Below are 16,919 nucleotides of genomic sequence, written 5' to 3' on the forward strand. Positions count from 1 at the left end.
CCATTGGCACATTAATTTTGGATCTGTGAATTTTATACCTGTAACAGATCGTGCTGTAGTAATTGTACCGTTTGCAATGGCGACTAAATGTAAACATGTTGTTTTCAGTGTTTCCGATAAACTTAAAATAATAGATCAGTTGAACTGTGGTGCTAGTGGATCAAGTTTAGCTCAGAAATATGGAGTTGAAAATGCTGCAATATTGGACATTAAAAAGAACAGTGATGCCATTAAAAAATTTACATTAGGCTTAACATAGATGAAAATTCAACATGAAGCAACACGCACCGGAGAAAAATTTCAACATGGGATAGGTTATCCGAAAAATAAGTTATCCGAACAACTCCAGTCCCCAATTGATTCAGATAATGACACTCTACTGTACTTATTTATTACAGTCTCAGAACTATGGTACATTAGCAATAATACATACAGAAAACTTTTCTGTGAAATTAACTTCTTGTACATACTTAATTTTACTTACACAAACATCTCCTCATAAATAAAAACTAACAGATAAACTAATTTGTCAATTTTTTTACATTTGTTTAAAAAATCTACTGTATTATATAACAGACTTGGATTTATGGGTACCTCCTTGCCTGAATTAATCCATTAAATTGAGGTTTTACTGTAATGAAAAGTAAGTATAAATCTCTATTATGTGGCTTTTTGTTTTTATAAAAAATTCCTATGTGTAATAAGAACTGACTGTATGATTAAGCACAAATAAATAAATAAAATATATATATATGCATGCACATGTGTATATTTAGAACATGCGTGCACAACTTATGTTTCCTTTGTCAGTTCACTGACTTTGTCATATAAGTGGTTTTTTTTCAATAATTATAAGTTTTTATGAAGAATTGTGGATATATCATTTATTAACATGAATATTGTTTATTTAGGAAAACTTCAAGTAAGCAACTACCCAGTTATTCAAAATGATCTACATATGATTATAGTATTGTAAATAACTATCCTTAACGTTGCTTATGAATGTAATGTTTTGTTCCAAATACTATTTATAAAATTTTATAAAGTAAATTATTATTTTTTGCTTATTTTACATAATGTGACACATTGTAATATGGTATACATTAAATGTTGCTTGCTTCTATTGATAATTCAGAATTAAAAAGTGCTATCAATAAAAGCAAAAAGTACTAAAATATATAAAGTAATTTTGGAATGGGGAAATATATTATTAACGATGTAAATTTTGTAAATGTCTTATTTTTTCTATGCAGTATAGTACTTAAATAAATTTGAGTGTTGGGAATATTACAGAATTTATAATTTATGTTAGTTCTTGTGTGATGTCATAATAAAAGTTTATTACTAGAATGATTATTGATACTTTTTACAAGTTTAAACTTTTTAAAAATTTTGATGTACTTGAATATGAAAATTTCTTTTAAAAAACACACACTAAACTGACCATTTCATAACACATCACTTAATAAGTCTCCAGTCTGACACACACATGGCAACACTGTTGACAGACCCATATGATTTTTGGATAGTACCAACCTTTAAATGATGTGTCAAAATTTCATGACATTCTGACAATTAGTTTACAGGTTACAGTGGCCCCACTTTTGTAATTTTCAAAACTGGATAAAAAAGAATTTTGTGTGTTGATTAAACATTGTTTTTTGAAGGGGGAAAAATACTTTTGAAGCCAAACAGTAGCTTGATAAGTATTATGGAGACTTTGTACTAGGGAAATCAACTATTATTGACTGATATGCTGAATTTAAGCATGGCGGTACAAACACGGATGATGCTGAACGCTCTGATCCCCAAAATCAACAGTGTTCCAGAAAACATAGTCCACAAAGTAGTTTTGAAAGACTCTAAAGCAGGGGTGTCAAACTCAAATTGCTTAAGTTTCAATTTTTTGTCTCAAGTATGACAGTGGGCCAGATGTTTTTAGCTTTTGTAGCCAAAATTTTTCTAAAAAGTAGCCGAAAAAGGCCGACTCAGAAAATTCCTTTTTAATAACCTGATTTCACAATAAAATATAAAAAAAAACGCCATTTCTAGTTTTCCAGCATTAACTTTAATCACAGAACAAATGTTCTCGGCCAATTTACTGGCCTGAAACAGGTCTGTAAAATGATCTGGAAATAAGGATCACAATACTCAAATTACAAGCGAAAACTGTACTTCACTAATATGTCGAAAACATGCATTATATGTGCAAAATAGTGAAAATTGTGCAATAAATGATATTGCCAAAACAGACTTTAATTTGAAATTCAAAAGATGAAATAGAAAAAACATAATATAAACAAGAAATTAAACAAAAATAAATGAAATAAAATAAACATCTCTAAGGTAATGTGAACAAATAAAAACAAAAACAATAATAATAATAGAGTTCAACAATTTTGTTTATTAAGTATTATTTGTTTACAGAATATCCCATTTTCTTTGGTATCAAAATAATAAAAACATAAACAAATAGCATTTTTGTATTGATGTCGCGGGCCGTAACTGGCCTGCGGACCGTATCTTTGACATGCCTGCTGTAAAGTGAAGTTGCATGAGATAGCTGACACCTTAAAGATATCAGAAGGTAGTGTGTTTTACACGAAAATTTGAGCGTGCATAAGTTGCTTTTGAAGTGGTGTTGCGTTTGCTCACACCCGACCAAAAACAACAACACGTTGACGATTCAGAGCTCTGTTTGGATCTGTTCAAGCAAGATAAAAAGGATTTCTTGTGTCGGTATGTGACAATGGATGAAACATGGATCCATTACTACATACCTGAATCAAAAAGATTGTCAGCTAAGTGGACAGCAGCCAGTGAAAGCCGTCCAAAGCAACCAAAAAGTCAGCTGGCAAGGTTATGGCATCTGTATTTTGGTATTTTGTTCATCAACTATCTTGAGAAAGGTAAAACTATCAATAGCGAATATTACATGGCATGATTGGATCAATTGAGTGTAGAAATCAAGAAAAAATGCTCACATGCAAAAGAATAAAGTGCTGTTCCACCAAGACATGTCCTATGTCACAAGTCAATGAAAATGATGGTTAAATTGAACGAATTACGCTTCAAATTGCTTCCTCACTCACTGTACTCTCCAGATCTGGCCCCCAGCGACTACTAGCTTTTTGCAAACATCAAAAAGATGCTCCAGGGAAAGATTCTTGGCTCAAATGAAGAAGTGATTGCTGAAACTGAGGCTTATTTTGAGAGCAAAGACAAATCATTCTACAAAAAAGGCATCAAAAAGTTAAAGGAGTGTTGGAATGAATGTATCACTCTTGAAGGAGAGTATGTTGATGAATAAAGTTAAATTTCTAAAACAAAATTGTTTTTCTTAGACCGGAGACTTATTGAGTGATGTGTTGTTATTGAAATATCTTATTTGAAGCAAACATTGACTGACAAAAACAAAAGGAAATAAGCTAATTGATTAATATATTTCTAGTATATTAATCAAATAGCTTATTTCCTCTTTTATTAATTATTACTTTAGAATTGGATTTTAAATGAAAAAATCATGGTTATCAATATTCTTAATATTTGAAAATATGTAAGTTAAATAAACTGTTTCAAATTTAAACTGTTTTATTGAAATTCATTGGGCTGCAATTTGAAAAAATTGTAGACCTATAAATTTCCTCTGTCTGTCTGTCTTTTTTTTTTAATGTGGAGAATGGAGTGAGTTAGATGAAAGTTGAGAACAGATATAGAAAGCTTAGGGGCAAAACCCCCAATTAACTATGAATTTCCAATGCAAACTTAGTCATGTTGTTTCAATTCAAAAATTTTTCCCTGGAAGGAGTTAATGACTGGTATGACTCCATTGATAAAGGAAAAGTATGAGGTACAGAGGCAAGCCACTGCTAGTTTGATGTGGAGAGCATGTATTTTAAATTAAATTGATTAAAAATTGCAGCTTGTCATTGTGAAAATGTTACAATAAATAATTGCTCATATATAAATGTAATTTGGCCTAAGTGTATTAGGAAAAATTTTTCATGAGATGGTGCCTAATGCCTATCTCTAAACCAAATTACTTAATATTTGAAAGTTAGACTTTTAGATGTTTGTATGTATACATTGTGACAGGGTAAGTGATAGTTGACTGAGTGCCATAGGTGTTCCTACTTGGTGCCATGAGTAACCAATATGATTATATCTAAATTAATAGTTCTGGAAGCAGAGATTGGACGGTGGTCTAGGTAGTGTAACTGGCATTGTGAGCATTGTGACTGCATGGTTAGCAATATTTGCAGGTTCAAGTTCCTCTTGATTTTTATTCAGAACCTTTTAAATTAATTATTAAAATATTAATTATAATTACTAAATTTATCAAGAGGTGGTGCCTAACATTTACCTTAGGCTAAATTACTTAATTACTAATAGTACATTAACAAATGTAATATTTTGAAAACAGTTTCTCTTTTTTCATAATCAATTAGATTTATTTCCATTTGTCTAAAAATATATTTAGTTTTGTGAAAGAAAGTCAAGCTGAACAAAATGGCCTAAGATAACTTTTATCTGCATTTTAAATCTGAAATGCCAAATTGATTTCAAAGGAGGATTTAAAATGTTAAAGGTCTCTGAAGTCAAATTTGTTTAACACTTACTGTTCTGGTCCAGTTGACCTAGTTCCTTACCTGTGTGCTGACTGATTTAAGCAATTTTACAGTATTTTCTACTGAAAATAAAAAACGATTGAAGCTAAGTAAAAAATAGAGTTTGATATTGGAAACATTTATCTGTATGTACAATACTCAATTTTGATGTGTGTGAGCTTTATTTTTATGTATTAGGCTTTAATGTTATTTGGACTTGTTTTAGAGATAAAGCTACGATGAAAAAAATTAAAAACTGCAACATAGCTTTAAAATTCGTATTTTTATGTATGAGATATATAGTACATTGATGAATTTATTCATAATAATGATGATCTGTATCAGTATTATTAGTAGATTTTTTTCTGACTGTAGCTGTTTTTCGTAATTGAGTCGGTTTGGCAAATGTACATAAGATGGCATTAGCACTATCAGAAATATAGGAATTCAACTTTTGTATTGATAATATCTAAAAAGTATATAAATTATGTAATATATAAACTATACAGGATTAAAATAATATCGAAGTTATGTGGCTTATTTGTATTTTTTCAATCTCAGTTAGGCTTAAATCATAATCGCGACAGTTTTGTCAGATAAACAAATATAAACAGCACTATATTTGTTGGATTTTTTTTTTTATTAATGAATTCAAACAATTATAAGTTAGTAATGCGCCATATCTAAACTTAACTTATATATAAAAAATAAAACGGCTTGATATTCGCTTACAAAATATGGTGACAAAACTCCGAATCAGACAATGACTAAAATTGGACAAAATCGCTTATTTCAAATTTCTGAATAAATAGTACCCACTATTTATTAACAGACACACTAAAATACACAAAGAAATCATATTTTCATTGCTGAAAACGTATTATTACATTTCTTTTTTTTTTCAAAGGAATGCAGAAAATGTAATATTACGCTTCTAGCGTGGTTAAGGCTTATTGACTACATAATGAATGAATTATCAAAAAAATATGAATTGTTCCATATAAGCAATTTTGCTTATATGGAATGATGTGAAACTGAATTCTTGTGTAACTTGATTATTATAATCAAAACTTTTTGTTAAAGTGAAATAACTAAATTTTTTAGTTTGAAAACTAAAAAATTTAAATTTATTAATATTTTAGGCTCAGTTTATGATATTCAAAAAAGTTGGTTATGAAGGTTTTACTGGACCACAGGAGGCACGTCTTAGAGTAGAACTTTTTGTTCCATCAAATCAAGTAGGCCGCATTATTGGGAAAGGTGGACAAACTGTAAGTCAGGAAATCTGCAATTTTTTTTAATGATTAATTTAATAATAATTATTATTACTATTGTGATTTTAAACATGACACTTTTTTTAGGTTAGAGAATTACAAAGACTTACCCATGCTATAATAAAATTACCAGAAGAAAGTGACAGTTCTGAAGAAGATGATACTCCCGTCCATATAATTGGTGATTTTTATAGCACACAGGTAATTCTGACAACACATTAGTTTGCTAATTTTATCTAATATACATGAAAAAAGATTGCCATTTCAAGAAGGTAAATTACTGATCAGAAAACAATTTTGATTTTTTTCCTTCCTAGTTCACATCATCTGCATTAGGAAAAACAATTTGTAAATTAAAACATGCTACTGTATTGGAAAGCTAAATTAAAATTTAGAGCCTAAATATTTTTCAACCTCCTGGCTCATTTTCAGAGGTGTTTACTGCAGAATTTTCAAAAATCAAATTAGATATAAGATTTTTGAATTATTAAATTATAAAATTCAAAAGCAGATGAATTAAGAAACTAGCATCACCTTCTAAACTAATTTTATTGTGTCTTAAATTTTGAATTTTTCGTTAATCAATAAATTCAAACTTTGAATTGATAATGGATATAATATTGGACACACTTTTTAATACTACCAATTTATTTTGGTTATTTGCTTGCAATGATGATTCTAAATTGTTTTAATTCAGCTATTTACTATAATAAATAAATTACAGATTAGTTTCATAACCTCAATATCTAATTTGTAAACCATAATAGTAGTTGCCCAATATTTTAGTAAAAAAGAAATGCTTAGCTACTATATATGGCATATAATAATGTTATAATTTTCTAGATACTAACATCTGAAAAATGGATTCTTTAATCATGTGGTAAACAAGTTTGATTACTCTATCTTATATTACATTGCATATTCATTTGTAGTGGGTTACACTAAATTCTTATTACAAGGGTCAGTCAAGGTTTGTCCAACATTTATTTCAGCAAAAAATGATTAGAAAGAATTGAAATTGGCATACATTAAATTTGAATTTTTCTGCATTGGGCTAATAAAGTTTTATTAAATTTTGCCAGATAGCATAGGCGTAATTAGTGTTGCCACCAGGCCAGTTTTCACCTGGGACAAGCTGGTTTTTAAATTCATGGTCTGGATTAATTGTTAACTTGTTTGGTTTTTGTAGAAATTGTGAAATTATGATGAAACAAAATAAATTTATAAAAATATTTGCGAGTATTTTATTTTTAACAGGTAAAGACTAACTTTACACCCCCCCAACCAAACTTATCCCCATCTTATCGCTAGGCTAATAGTGACAGAAAATGTACTTTTAAAATTCTAACTTGCAAGTATTACGAGGGCTGTTCGGAAAGTTCACGGCCTTGCCTATATGCGGCACTGCAATCAATTTAATTTTTGGCGGAAGTAATTCAGCCATCTTTGCTGAAGATACGATATGAATTTCCGCTTGATTTGTCGTAAAGTTTTGCCACAAGAGCTTAGCAGATAGTCAGTGTGCAAATGCTTTGTCAAAAATGGAGAAGATAGAGACTCATGCGGTCATAAAATACCTGACGAAAAACAGGTTGATCCCATCTCAAATCAAAGCTGACATGGATGAAGTTTTGGGAGAGTCTGCTCCTTCGTACACCACTGTAAAAAAATGGACAGCCCTTTTTAAATCTGGCAGAGAGAGTGTGGAAGATGACCCTCGCAGCGGACGGCCGTCAACTGCTGTCACTAAAAAAAATATCGACAAAGTTCGCGATTTGATGTTAGCAGATTGTCGTTTGGAAACGTGTGAGATAGCTGAAACAACAGGCATCTCTGTCGACCGGGTGCACCACATCCTAACCGAAAATTTGAGTATGACGAAGGTCTCAGTAAGGCGGGTGCCGCATCTGCTGACCGTCAAGCAAAAACGTGTTCGCACTTTGATGTCAAAGGAGTGTTTGGACTTCTATCAGAAAAACCCACAGGATTTCTTGCGTCGGTTTGTGACTACTGACAAAACGTGGATCCACTATTACACTCCTGAAACAAAAGAACAGTCGAGACAATGGAAAACATCACAGTTCGCCACCACCAAAGAAGGCAAAGACAGATCCATCAGCGGGGAAAGTGATGGCCCGGTTTTTTGGGATGCTAAAGGAATCATCTTTATTGACTACCTAGAAAGAGTAAAGACCGTCAATGCTGTCTATTACTGTGATGTTTATTACTGTGACTGTGTCTATTACTGTGAAAAAACTGAAAAAAGAAATCAAAGAAAAGAGGCCACACTTGAAGAAGAAAAAGGTTCTGTTCCACCACGATAATGCACCTGCACATTCTGCCAGAATCACTAAACAAAAGATAAACGAAATTCGCTTCCAATTAGTTCCACATCCACCGTACTCACCTGATTTGGCCCCCAGTGACTTCCACCTTTTTCCAAACCTAAAAAAATTCTTAGCTGGAAAGAAATTCCACTCAAATGACGAAGTCATCTCTGAAGTGAACGAGTATGTTGCACACCTTGACAAATCGACCTATTGTGATGGCATAAAAAGCTAGAACATTGCTGGAATAAGTGCATTGCTAACAAAGGAGACTACATTGAAAAATAAAAAAGTTTTAACATTATTTTGTTTTTTGTTCTATTTGAGGCCGCGAATTTTCCGAACAGCCCTCGTAGGTTTGTTCCAACACAAGTTCCTAACTGATTTAAAAGTGGCATGTGCATTTGAACAATGCACATGCCACTTTTAAATCAGTTAGGCTGTTCTTGTATCAGTTCTTGGCTGTAAAACGACATTGTGCAGGCCTCGTATTTACATTGTATCTGATACAATATATAATATATCTTTTAGTAACTTAATATTATTCATGTTGGTAAGTGTTGTTATTCATTATCCTTACTTTTATGTATTGTTTTTGCAATTAATATTGACATTGGACTGTTGTTAATTATTTTTTTGGATATGCCATATATGATCAGGGATGTAGCCAGGGTGGGGCAAGAGCCCCATCCTAGCTCATTTAGTCAAATAAAAAAATTATAGGTCAATAGGTTATAATAGTATTGTGCAACAAGAAAGCATGTTTGAATCCCGCAGGAAGACTATTATGTTAGTCGGTGATGGGAGCACTGGTGAGCAAGTGGGGAACTGGCAGTTCAAAATCTGGATGGTCTGTAGTAAGACTTGAAGATTATAGAATGTTCAAGATTCGGATTTAGCAGGAAAGTTCTAGTACCTTCTGTTCCCTATTTAAGCACTGCAATCAGTGAGAGAGAGTCAGTTGAGTAAGTTGACTCGTTTGAGCTTGTTTAGAACATCATTGCGTCCATGTGCAATACTGTATTTCTGATGTAATTTTAAATTAATAAGTGTTGTATTTACTTTTATGTTGTAAATGTTTTAATGAATCCATTATCATTTTTTGCACGTTTATTTAACTTTTGGACCGTAGTCCCATAACAATAGCAATCTAAAATGGATATTAGAAACTTTTGGCATGAAAGGTATGTATCTATTATTTTCGTTTGAGTTGATGAGTTGCAAAACAATCTAATTAAAGCAACTTAAAATTTTTGAATTTGCATGATGTTTCATCAAAAATGCATACTGAAAATACTAATGCTCTGTGAAACCTGTCGATCTCAAAATTATAAAAATATTGTCACATTTAAGGAACATTATTGCAAATTGTTATGGTGCTTGAAAAACTATGAACAGATTGTAACAATGCAATGAGAAAAGCTGCTTTTCAAATGCACTTCACTGCTACAAAATCAAAATTCATTGATAGTGTTTGTCTCATAGCAAAATATTCCTGCAACCAGTGGTAAATGCTCTTCGGTCAAAGTGTGGACTGACTTCAATGTGCAAATCACATTTAAAAAAAAATCACAGACATCATGTGAGAACACCATGGAAATGCAGTTGTTGAAAGTCAGTGTTATAGCAGAGGCTGAAACAATTGCTGAGCATCTTGGAACAGATTTCAATATGCTGCAAGTCATAAATCATTAGAAACGTCATGCGAATCTACCATCACAGACTCCTAGTGAGTTTTGGAGAAGATCACTAATTATTCCATACATAGATTCATTAATAATGTCTCCGGAACAGCATTTTTCTGAGGGAAACTTGCCTGCATTCTCATTGCTTACGTTGCACCTTTGCGTAATGCTTGATATGACATATGAGGATTTTAAAAAAAAAAAAAACTACAATTTGAATGATTTTCTCGGTAGAGCTGAACTTTGGTACGACCAATGGAAAGGAAAAAAATGTCAAATGCCGAACTGAAGGAGATAGAACTAGCTGCACTAGTTAAAGAAATGCAATTGTTCTACCCATCCATGAAACGGGTGCTACTTATCTCACTTGCACAATGTGCACTATCGAAAGATCCTTCAGCACCTTATGCAGGATAAAAACTTTGATACAGTCAACAATGACAGAAAATTGGCTTTTGGTCTTTGTATGATGAGAGTGCATAAAAAGAGGGTTCTGGAAGCTAAAAATAAATTTGAGAAAGAACTTTTGACAAGATTTAGCTAGAACTCCTGTAGGATAGTGCTGAAATAAGATTTAGATAGTTTTGTAAAAAGGGGCTGACAGAAATTACAATTTAATAAAGTAAAAATTACATTACAGATACTAGACATATCTTCTTTGCTTGCCATGTCCACTCTCCGGGAACAACTATTCTTCACTGCAGAGATGACCTTTCTTTGTATTTTAATTGTGTTGGGATTATCACCTGTGGACATTTTAGACTGTTTTACATATTTGTGCAGAGTACAAATATGTATGTAAAACAAAGAAAGAACCTACAAAGAAAGATCATCTCTGCAGTGAAGAATAGTTATTCCTGGTGATTGGACATGGCGAGCAATGAACATATGTCTAGTATCTGTAATGTAATTTTTACTTTACTAAAGATTTAGATAGGTTTGAATAGCATTGCAACTAATTACTTTTAGCATTTTCAAATGTTCAAATAAAACCATTTTTTAATATACGTTACCTTATTTTTTGCCCCCCTGGAGAAAACCCTGATTACACCCTTGCATGTGATTATTGTATTACTTTAATAATATCATGTACAGTACATGTTTATCTTCTAATAAAAAAAATATTTATTTATTTTCTATTCACAATAAAAAAAATCCAAATTTTTAAGTATAATACCTTAATTTTAAAATGTTCTGGTCAGCAATTTTGGGAAAGTGGCAGCAACACTGGGTGTAATCAATAATGGTGACTATCTTCTGGGATATGAAATGGGGAATTTTTCAAAATTATGGAAAAGGAACAATAAGTAGAAGTGTACAATGGCTATCTAGTAGCAATTCCAGAAACACATGGAGTTTAACCAGTGAAAATGCAAGATGACTTGAGTGATGATACAAGGCCACAAATTAGTTTGCAAACAAGAGAAGCCATACTAAAATTAGGCTTGACCACGTTGTACTATCCACTGTACAGTTTGGATTTGGTTCCAGCAAGTTCACTTTTCTGGTTCAATAAAGAATGCCATTCATGGAAATAGTTTAGGGATGATGACAAAGTTCATGAGGAAATGAGGATGTGATTCTAACAGACTTCCCCCATAACCTTTTTCCAATAAGGAAACAGGCCCTTGTTTTCACATAGTCTCCATCAGTTTCTACAACTTTTTGCTATGTAGAAAAATAGTGCTTGTAAATAAAACAAGTGACTATTCATACACCAAATTTCAGCCATTTCTGATGATGGCTGAAGTAAAAATAAGGGGCTAAACTTTGAGTTACTTTCTAACTATAAAGTTGATTATCTGAATGAAGAGTGAAGATAGACTGGAGTGCCATATAGCACTTTGATAAAAGTGGTGAAGTTGATTTTTCACTAACAAGGAGAGGGTCAGATGTTTGGGTCTCTTGAACAAAACTTGGTTAGCATGTAGCCCTAAACTCAAACAACTTTGTCCAAATAATAGGACCCACAACAGGCCTCTGAAAATTGAGTGTTTAGCTATAAGTCTTTGGAAGTTTCACATTTCAGAACAGCAGTAGTGAAGTGGATCAGACACCAGAGCTACATGACATAGGTTTGAGTCTTTGCAATTTTAGTTTTTAATTTTTTATGCATAAAATTACTTGATAATCATATCATTAGATGATTATTACTATTATCATTCCATTTAAAACTTATAAAAAAAAAAAAAGATTTAAAAATTGAAGTCATTTCCTGTTTAGTGAAAAAAAAGAAGTCTCTCTAGATTAAACTTTTATATCATTAAATAAAATTTTTATTTTTTCATATTTATTTTCAGATAGGGTTGTATTGTTATATTTGAAGTGTAACAAACATGAGCGCATGAGGAAACATTAACAATTAAAAAATCACTGCAACTAGACTGCCCTATTTTCATATTAGACTTGTCTTTTTCATCCTTACATAGTAATATATGAAGCTTATTTGCTTGTGCTGACATATGTAATCACTAGTGAAAATATCTGAAAATAAACGTGAAAAAATAAAAATTAACAATAGTTTAATCTAGACATGCTTCTTTTTACACTAAACAGGAAATGACATCACACAATTTTTAAATATCTTGTTTTATAAGTTTTAAATGGAATGATGATAGTAGTAGTAATCTAATAATATGGTAAAATAATTATGCATAAAAAAATAAATAAAAACTAAAATTGCGAAGACTCAAACTTATGTTGTGTAGCTCTGATGTTTTATCCACTTGGCTATTGCTGTTCTGAAATGTGAAACTTCCAAAGACCTAAACACTCAATTTTCAGAGGCCTGTTGTGGGTTCTATTATTTGGACAAAGAGCTTTTTGTGTTTAGGGCTACATGCTTACCAAGTTTTGTTTGAATAAAAGACATGAATATCTGACCCTCTCCTAGTAAACATGACAGGACACTCAGGTGTAAAACATTCGTTGTCAATCATATTTTTTTGCACTTTTCATAGTTTTATTCATTAAGAAATTATTTATTGCAAGGAGTTTAAATAAAATATATACAAATCAAACATGACTTTCCCATTCTGATTCTCTTTTACTAAAACACTAATTTTACTAAAATTGCACTGTTTAACGGAGGGAGTACAAATGATTTTGTGGAAAAATTGATTTTAAAAATATAATTTTGAGAAATTTTTGAAGAATTGTTAAACATGATAAGTTTACAGTTTCAGTTTTTGTTCTTGTTATATTGTCTTCTATTTCTATAACAAGTAAAGTGAAAGTGAAGTTTTGGTTAATGGCTGATAGCATGTTTTATAAAATATGCTCTGTACAGAATTGGTTGTTAGTTATTAAATGTTTTGAAAATTAATTTTTGTCAGAATTTGAGAGCTCTCAAAGTTTAAATCATGTATATATTAAATAACTGTGAGAAAGCTATGCTTTATATGTTACAAGTTTAAAAATTTTAAACAAAAATATATTAATTTATTAAAATTTTTTTATAGTAAAACTTAAAAAAAATTACGGAGTAATAATAAACATGAAAAGTAACACCTCAAAGTATTCAATACCCAAAAGCATTACAAGGCCTTCATAAATTTCACAGCAATAAACAAACAATATTTTGCATTTAATTGTTCCAAAATTCAGTATTATAAAACTGCTTCACATGTGTAGTGATAGGATATTTTCTGTTTTTACTTATCTGAACATGTCCTATTTTTTTGACAAAAACTTAAGAATAATAATTAAAACATTTTCTCCCTGATGCAATTACATAATTTTAATAAGAATTCCACTTCAGAATTATTAGAATCATTATTTTGGTTTTAAATTAACTAGATCATTTAATTATAAGTTCATAAGCACAAGAACTAGATTTTGACAGCTATGAATATGATTTGTATTATGATAGCTTTTGCAAAGAATACTTTAGGATTATTACTACTATAAAATTGTCTATTATTTTAATTATGATATGGTTTTGAGTCTTATGTTTTCAAATTTTTTTTTCTAGGCTGCTCAAAGACAAATAAGAGCATTGATAGGAAGAAATCAACCTGTTACACACCGACGCCCAGGTGGAAATATACAGCAGAATCAGTCACAGCCTCAACGCTCTGTTCAAAACAACTAAATTTCAAAATGTCTTGCTGAACAGGATACCAAAGATGTTTTGTGGAGAAATTGAAAGTGACTGGTAGTGGGAAAATTAAAATTTGAGATTGCTTTGTTTGGTTTCCAGAGTAACATATCAGTTATGATGGTTTCTTGTGACATTTTCTCATTGTCAAGAGCTGACAGTCAGTTGCAGGAGCTGCAGGTATTTGTGGATATTTGTGATGAACATTTATTCTTGCGAATTTGAATTATAATTCTCAGGAATTTTGAATGAGAAGTGTCTGGAGCACGGTAGTGACTCTAAGCAGCTGTTTAGTTAGTACAAACTTGTAGGACCACACTTGTTGAAACTGTATCATGGTCTTTGTAATATTGTGAAAAGTTTATTTTTGATACTTGTTGGAGAAACTTTTTGTTATCATTTTTACGAGCAGTTTTTTGCTAGCAAATGTGTGGCCAGAAAAATTTTTGGTCGCAAACCAAACTCTTCTATGTTTCTCCAATAAGAACTATATAGTTGTACAAAAATTTTTTTAAATTGTTTAAAAGAAATCTATAAATCTGTGACTGACTGACTACATCTAATGAAATATTTCTATCGGGACTTAGTTTTTTAACTTGTATGTGTTGGCACCCTCACAACAAGACATGAGAATATAGTCCATACATAGTTTAATGACTTGAAAGAATGTTATGAAAGAAATAGTGGAAAACCAAACAAAGCACAATTATTTAATCCATCCATTAAGGAATGGTGGTTACTGTAAGGAAACTGTCTTTAAACCATATAATTATAGATACAGGGGGAAATTTTGCACATTTTTTGCCTTTTGGGAATTTTGATTCGATTTTTAAAAATTAAATTTGCCTTTTCATAATTATTAGAAGAACAGCATATTATTCTGCTGAACAATTTTCTGATTTGTTGATACCTTGTTTCAAAGCAATTGTTTTTTTCCTGAAAATACTTCATAATGGTACAAATTTAAGGGCATTGTGTGCAAACAGATTTATTTCAGGTCTAAATTTGCACCATCAGGTAAAAAAAATTCAGAGGTTGCAATGGAGGTAATGCAAAATAATAAAATTTAGAAATTTTTTTTTAGTAGTAATTCAAAATATATAGGTTATCATTTGTATTAATCAATTTACTCTTGAAAACCCGTACAACCTCTGCAAATTTGTTCTCATTTATGGTAGAACAAGAGCTGGTGCAAAACTCAGCTTAATTGGCATATAGCCCAGAAGTACTACCTCACTTATTAAAGTTGAAAATTTTATTTATCACTGATTGCAGTAATTTGTGCTGAAAGTTCCTCTATAAAATTTTTGGAATGACCTCTATCCATTCCTTAAATATTTATAAACTGCTTTGATGCTGAGTTCAAGTACTGGTATTTTTCATATGAATTAATGTTGAAATTTTCAATTACCTCAGTTATGAAGAGAAAGCAGTTATAGAGGAAAATGTGTCGTAATCAACCAGTATTGAAAAAAGTGGAATTGCTGCTGATGTCATAAACAAGTCACTAATGTTGCATAAGATTAAGATGCTTTATATTATCATAGAATAATTGTATTTCAACTGCACAGGAATTTATCTTTTGACTTTTCAAGAGTGTTTGTTACAACAGCTTTGACCGCTAATAATGGTCAAAATTAAAAATAAAGAAGTACAGCTGTTGTTACATTATCATGTCTGTAAAGTTAGTGGTTTTTTTTTTGTTTGAGATTTTTTTGCTTTTGATTTCAAGAAATGAGGTATCACATTCTAATGAAGCATCACTTTATCTCGAAGGGAGTAAGACAGCAATAAGTATTTTGTAACAATGCATTTTGATTTCCTTGCTAATTAATTTTTGTTTTTGTCAGAATATGTAAGTACAATAGTAGAGACAAGTTAGCCTTTGATGTATTTTTCAGTTCAGACTATATAACAATGGTAAGCACTTCTGTGTACTCCTTAAATAGTAGGTGTTTCTATTTTGTGAGGGTGCCCTAGTGTTATGGGATAAAAACAGATCCAGGTATAAGATAGCATTTGATAAAGGTACCAGTATTAAAGCAATAGGTGTCAATAATTTATGAATTTCAGTACAAAAAAGATGGGGGGAATTTGAACCTTACAATCTGCTGCATCAATTCAGATATATTTGGTTATAGGTTTGAAGAGTTTTCAAAGATTATCTACCTCGTAGCCAGGTAATATTTGTTTCCAGTTTATCTAAGGGTTGACTAAATTACCTGTTCCCACAGGTATGCACAATATATAGGTATGTTTTGGCTCTGCCATGTGCCATATTTTCTCAATACGAGTGTGTATTTGATTGCAAATAGTAAAGATTACATAGTTGGACAGAATGCAAAAGTTTTGAAATAGTGCAGTGTTTTATTCTCATTTGTCCCACTAGTGATCACTGCCTTATTTCTTAAAATGATCCATTCTGTTATTTTTTTCTTACCCATTAGATTTGGAACCTTAAATGCAGCCCATCTTGGATAATGTTAATGATCATTTATAATTGATCAATTGTCATTAAAAAAAAACTGTTTTGTTCCCATAGAGGGCAACACTGTCTATTGTTAGTGCAATAGGCCATAATGGGTTTGGTTTGCATTGACCAAGTGGTACAGTGAACTCCTCAAATATCTGTTCTGTCTTTTCTACTATGATATATTAAATTATTCTAGTTAAGTTTTATGTCTCTTCTTTTTATTTATGTAAAATCAACATTATACAATCATTTCATAATTTGAACCCTAACATTAAATTCATATTTTAATAACAAAATATTTTATAGTGCATTTTGTGTACATTGATGAAGAGTTTTTTCTAAATATAAGTTAATTATAAAAAATATTCTTATAATTGTTACTTTTTAATTCATTATTGTGGTAATATAAAACAATATTTTATAAAGTTTTGAAATAATTTGAAGAGCTAATAAC

At 31.0% G+C, this 16,919-nt stretch overlaps 1 protein-coding gene across 5 annotated transcripts in view; it reads left to right on the top strand.

Annotated features, from left to right (window-relative positions):
• Imp (IGF-II mRNA-binding protein) overlaps positions 1 to 16,665 on the top strand; it is a 102,052-nt gene extending 85,387 nt beyond the window's left edge. For all 5 annotated transcript variants that reach the window (XM_067282409.1, XM_067282412.1, XM_067282410.1 and 2 more), the window contains 3 exons: positions 5,750 to 5,878; positions 5,969 to 6,082; positions 13,867 to 16,665. In XM_067282409.1, the coding sequence (XP_067138510.1) occupies positions 5,750 to 5,878; positions 5,969 to 6,082; positions 13,867 to 13,986 (363 nt within the window). In that variant the 3' untranslated portion in view covers positions 13,987 to 16,665. The remainder of the gene's footprint in view (positions 1 to 5,749; positions 5,879 to 5,968; positions 6,083 to 13,866) is intronic.
• Positions 16,666 to 16,919: the final 254 nt, after the last annotated feature.

This window comes from Centruroides vittatus, unplaced genomic scaffold, assembly GCF_030686945.1.
Source record: "Centruroides vittatus isolate TY-2023 unplaced genomic scaffold, ASM3068694v2 contig_955, whole genome shotgun sequence".
Lineage (NCBI taxonomy): Eukaryota > Metazoa > Arthropoda > Arachnida > Scorpiones > Buthidae > Centruroides > Centruroides vittatus.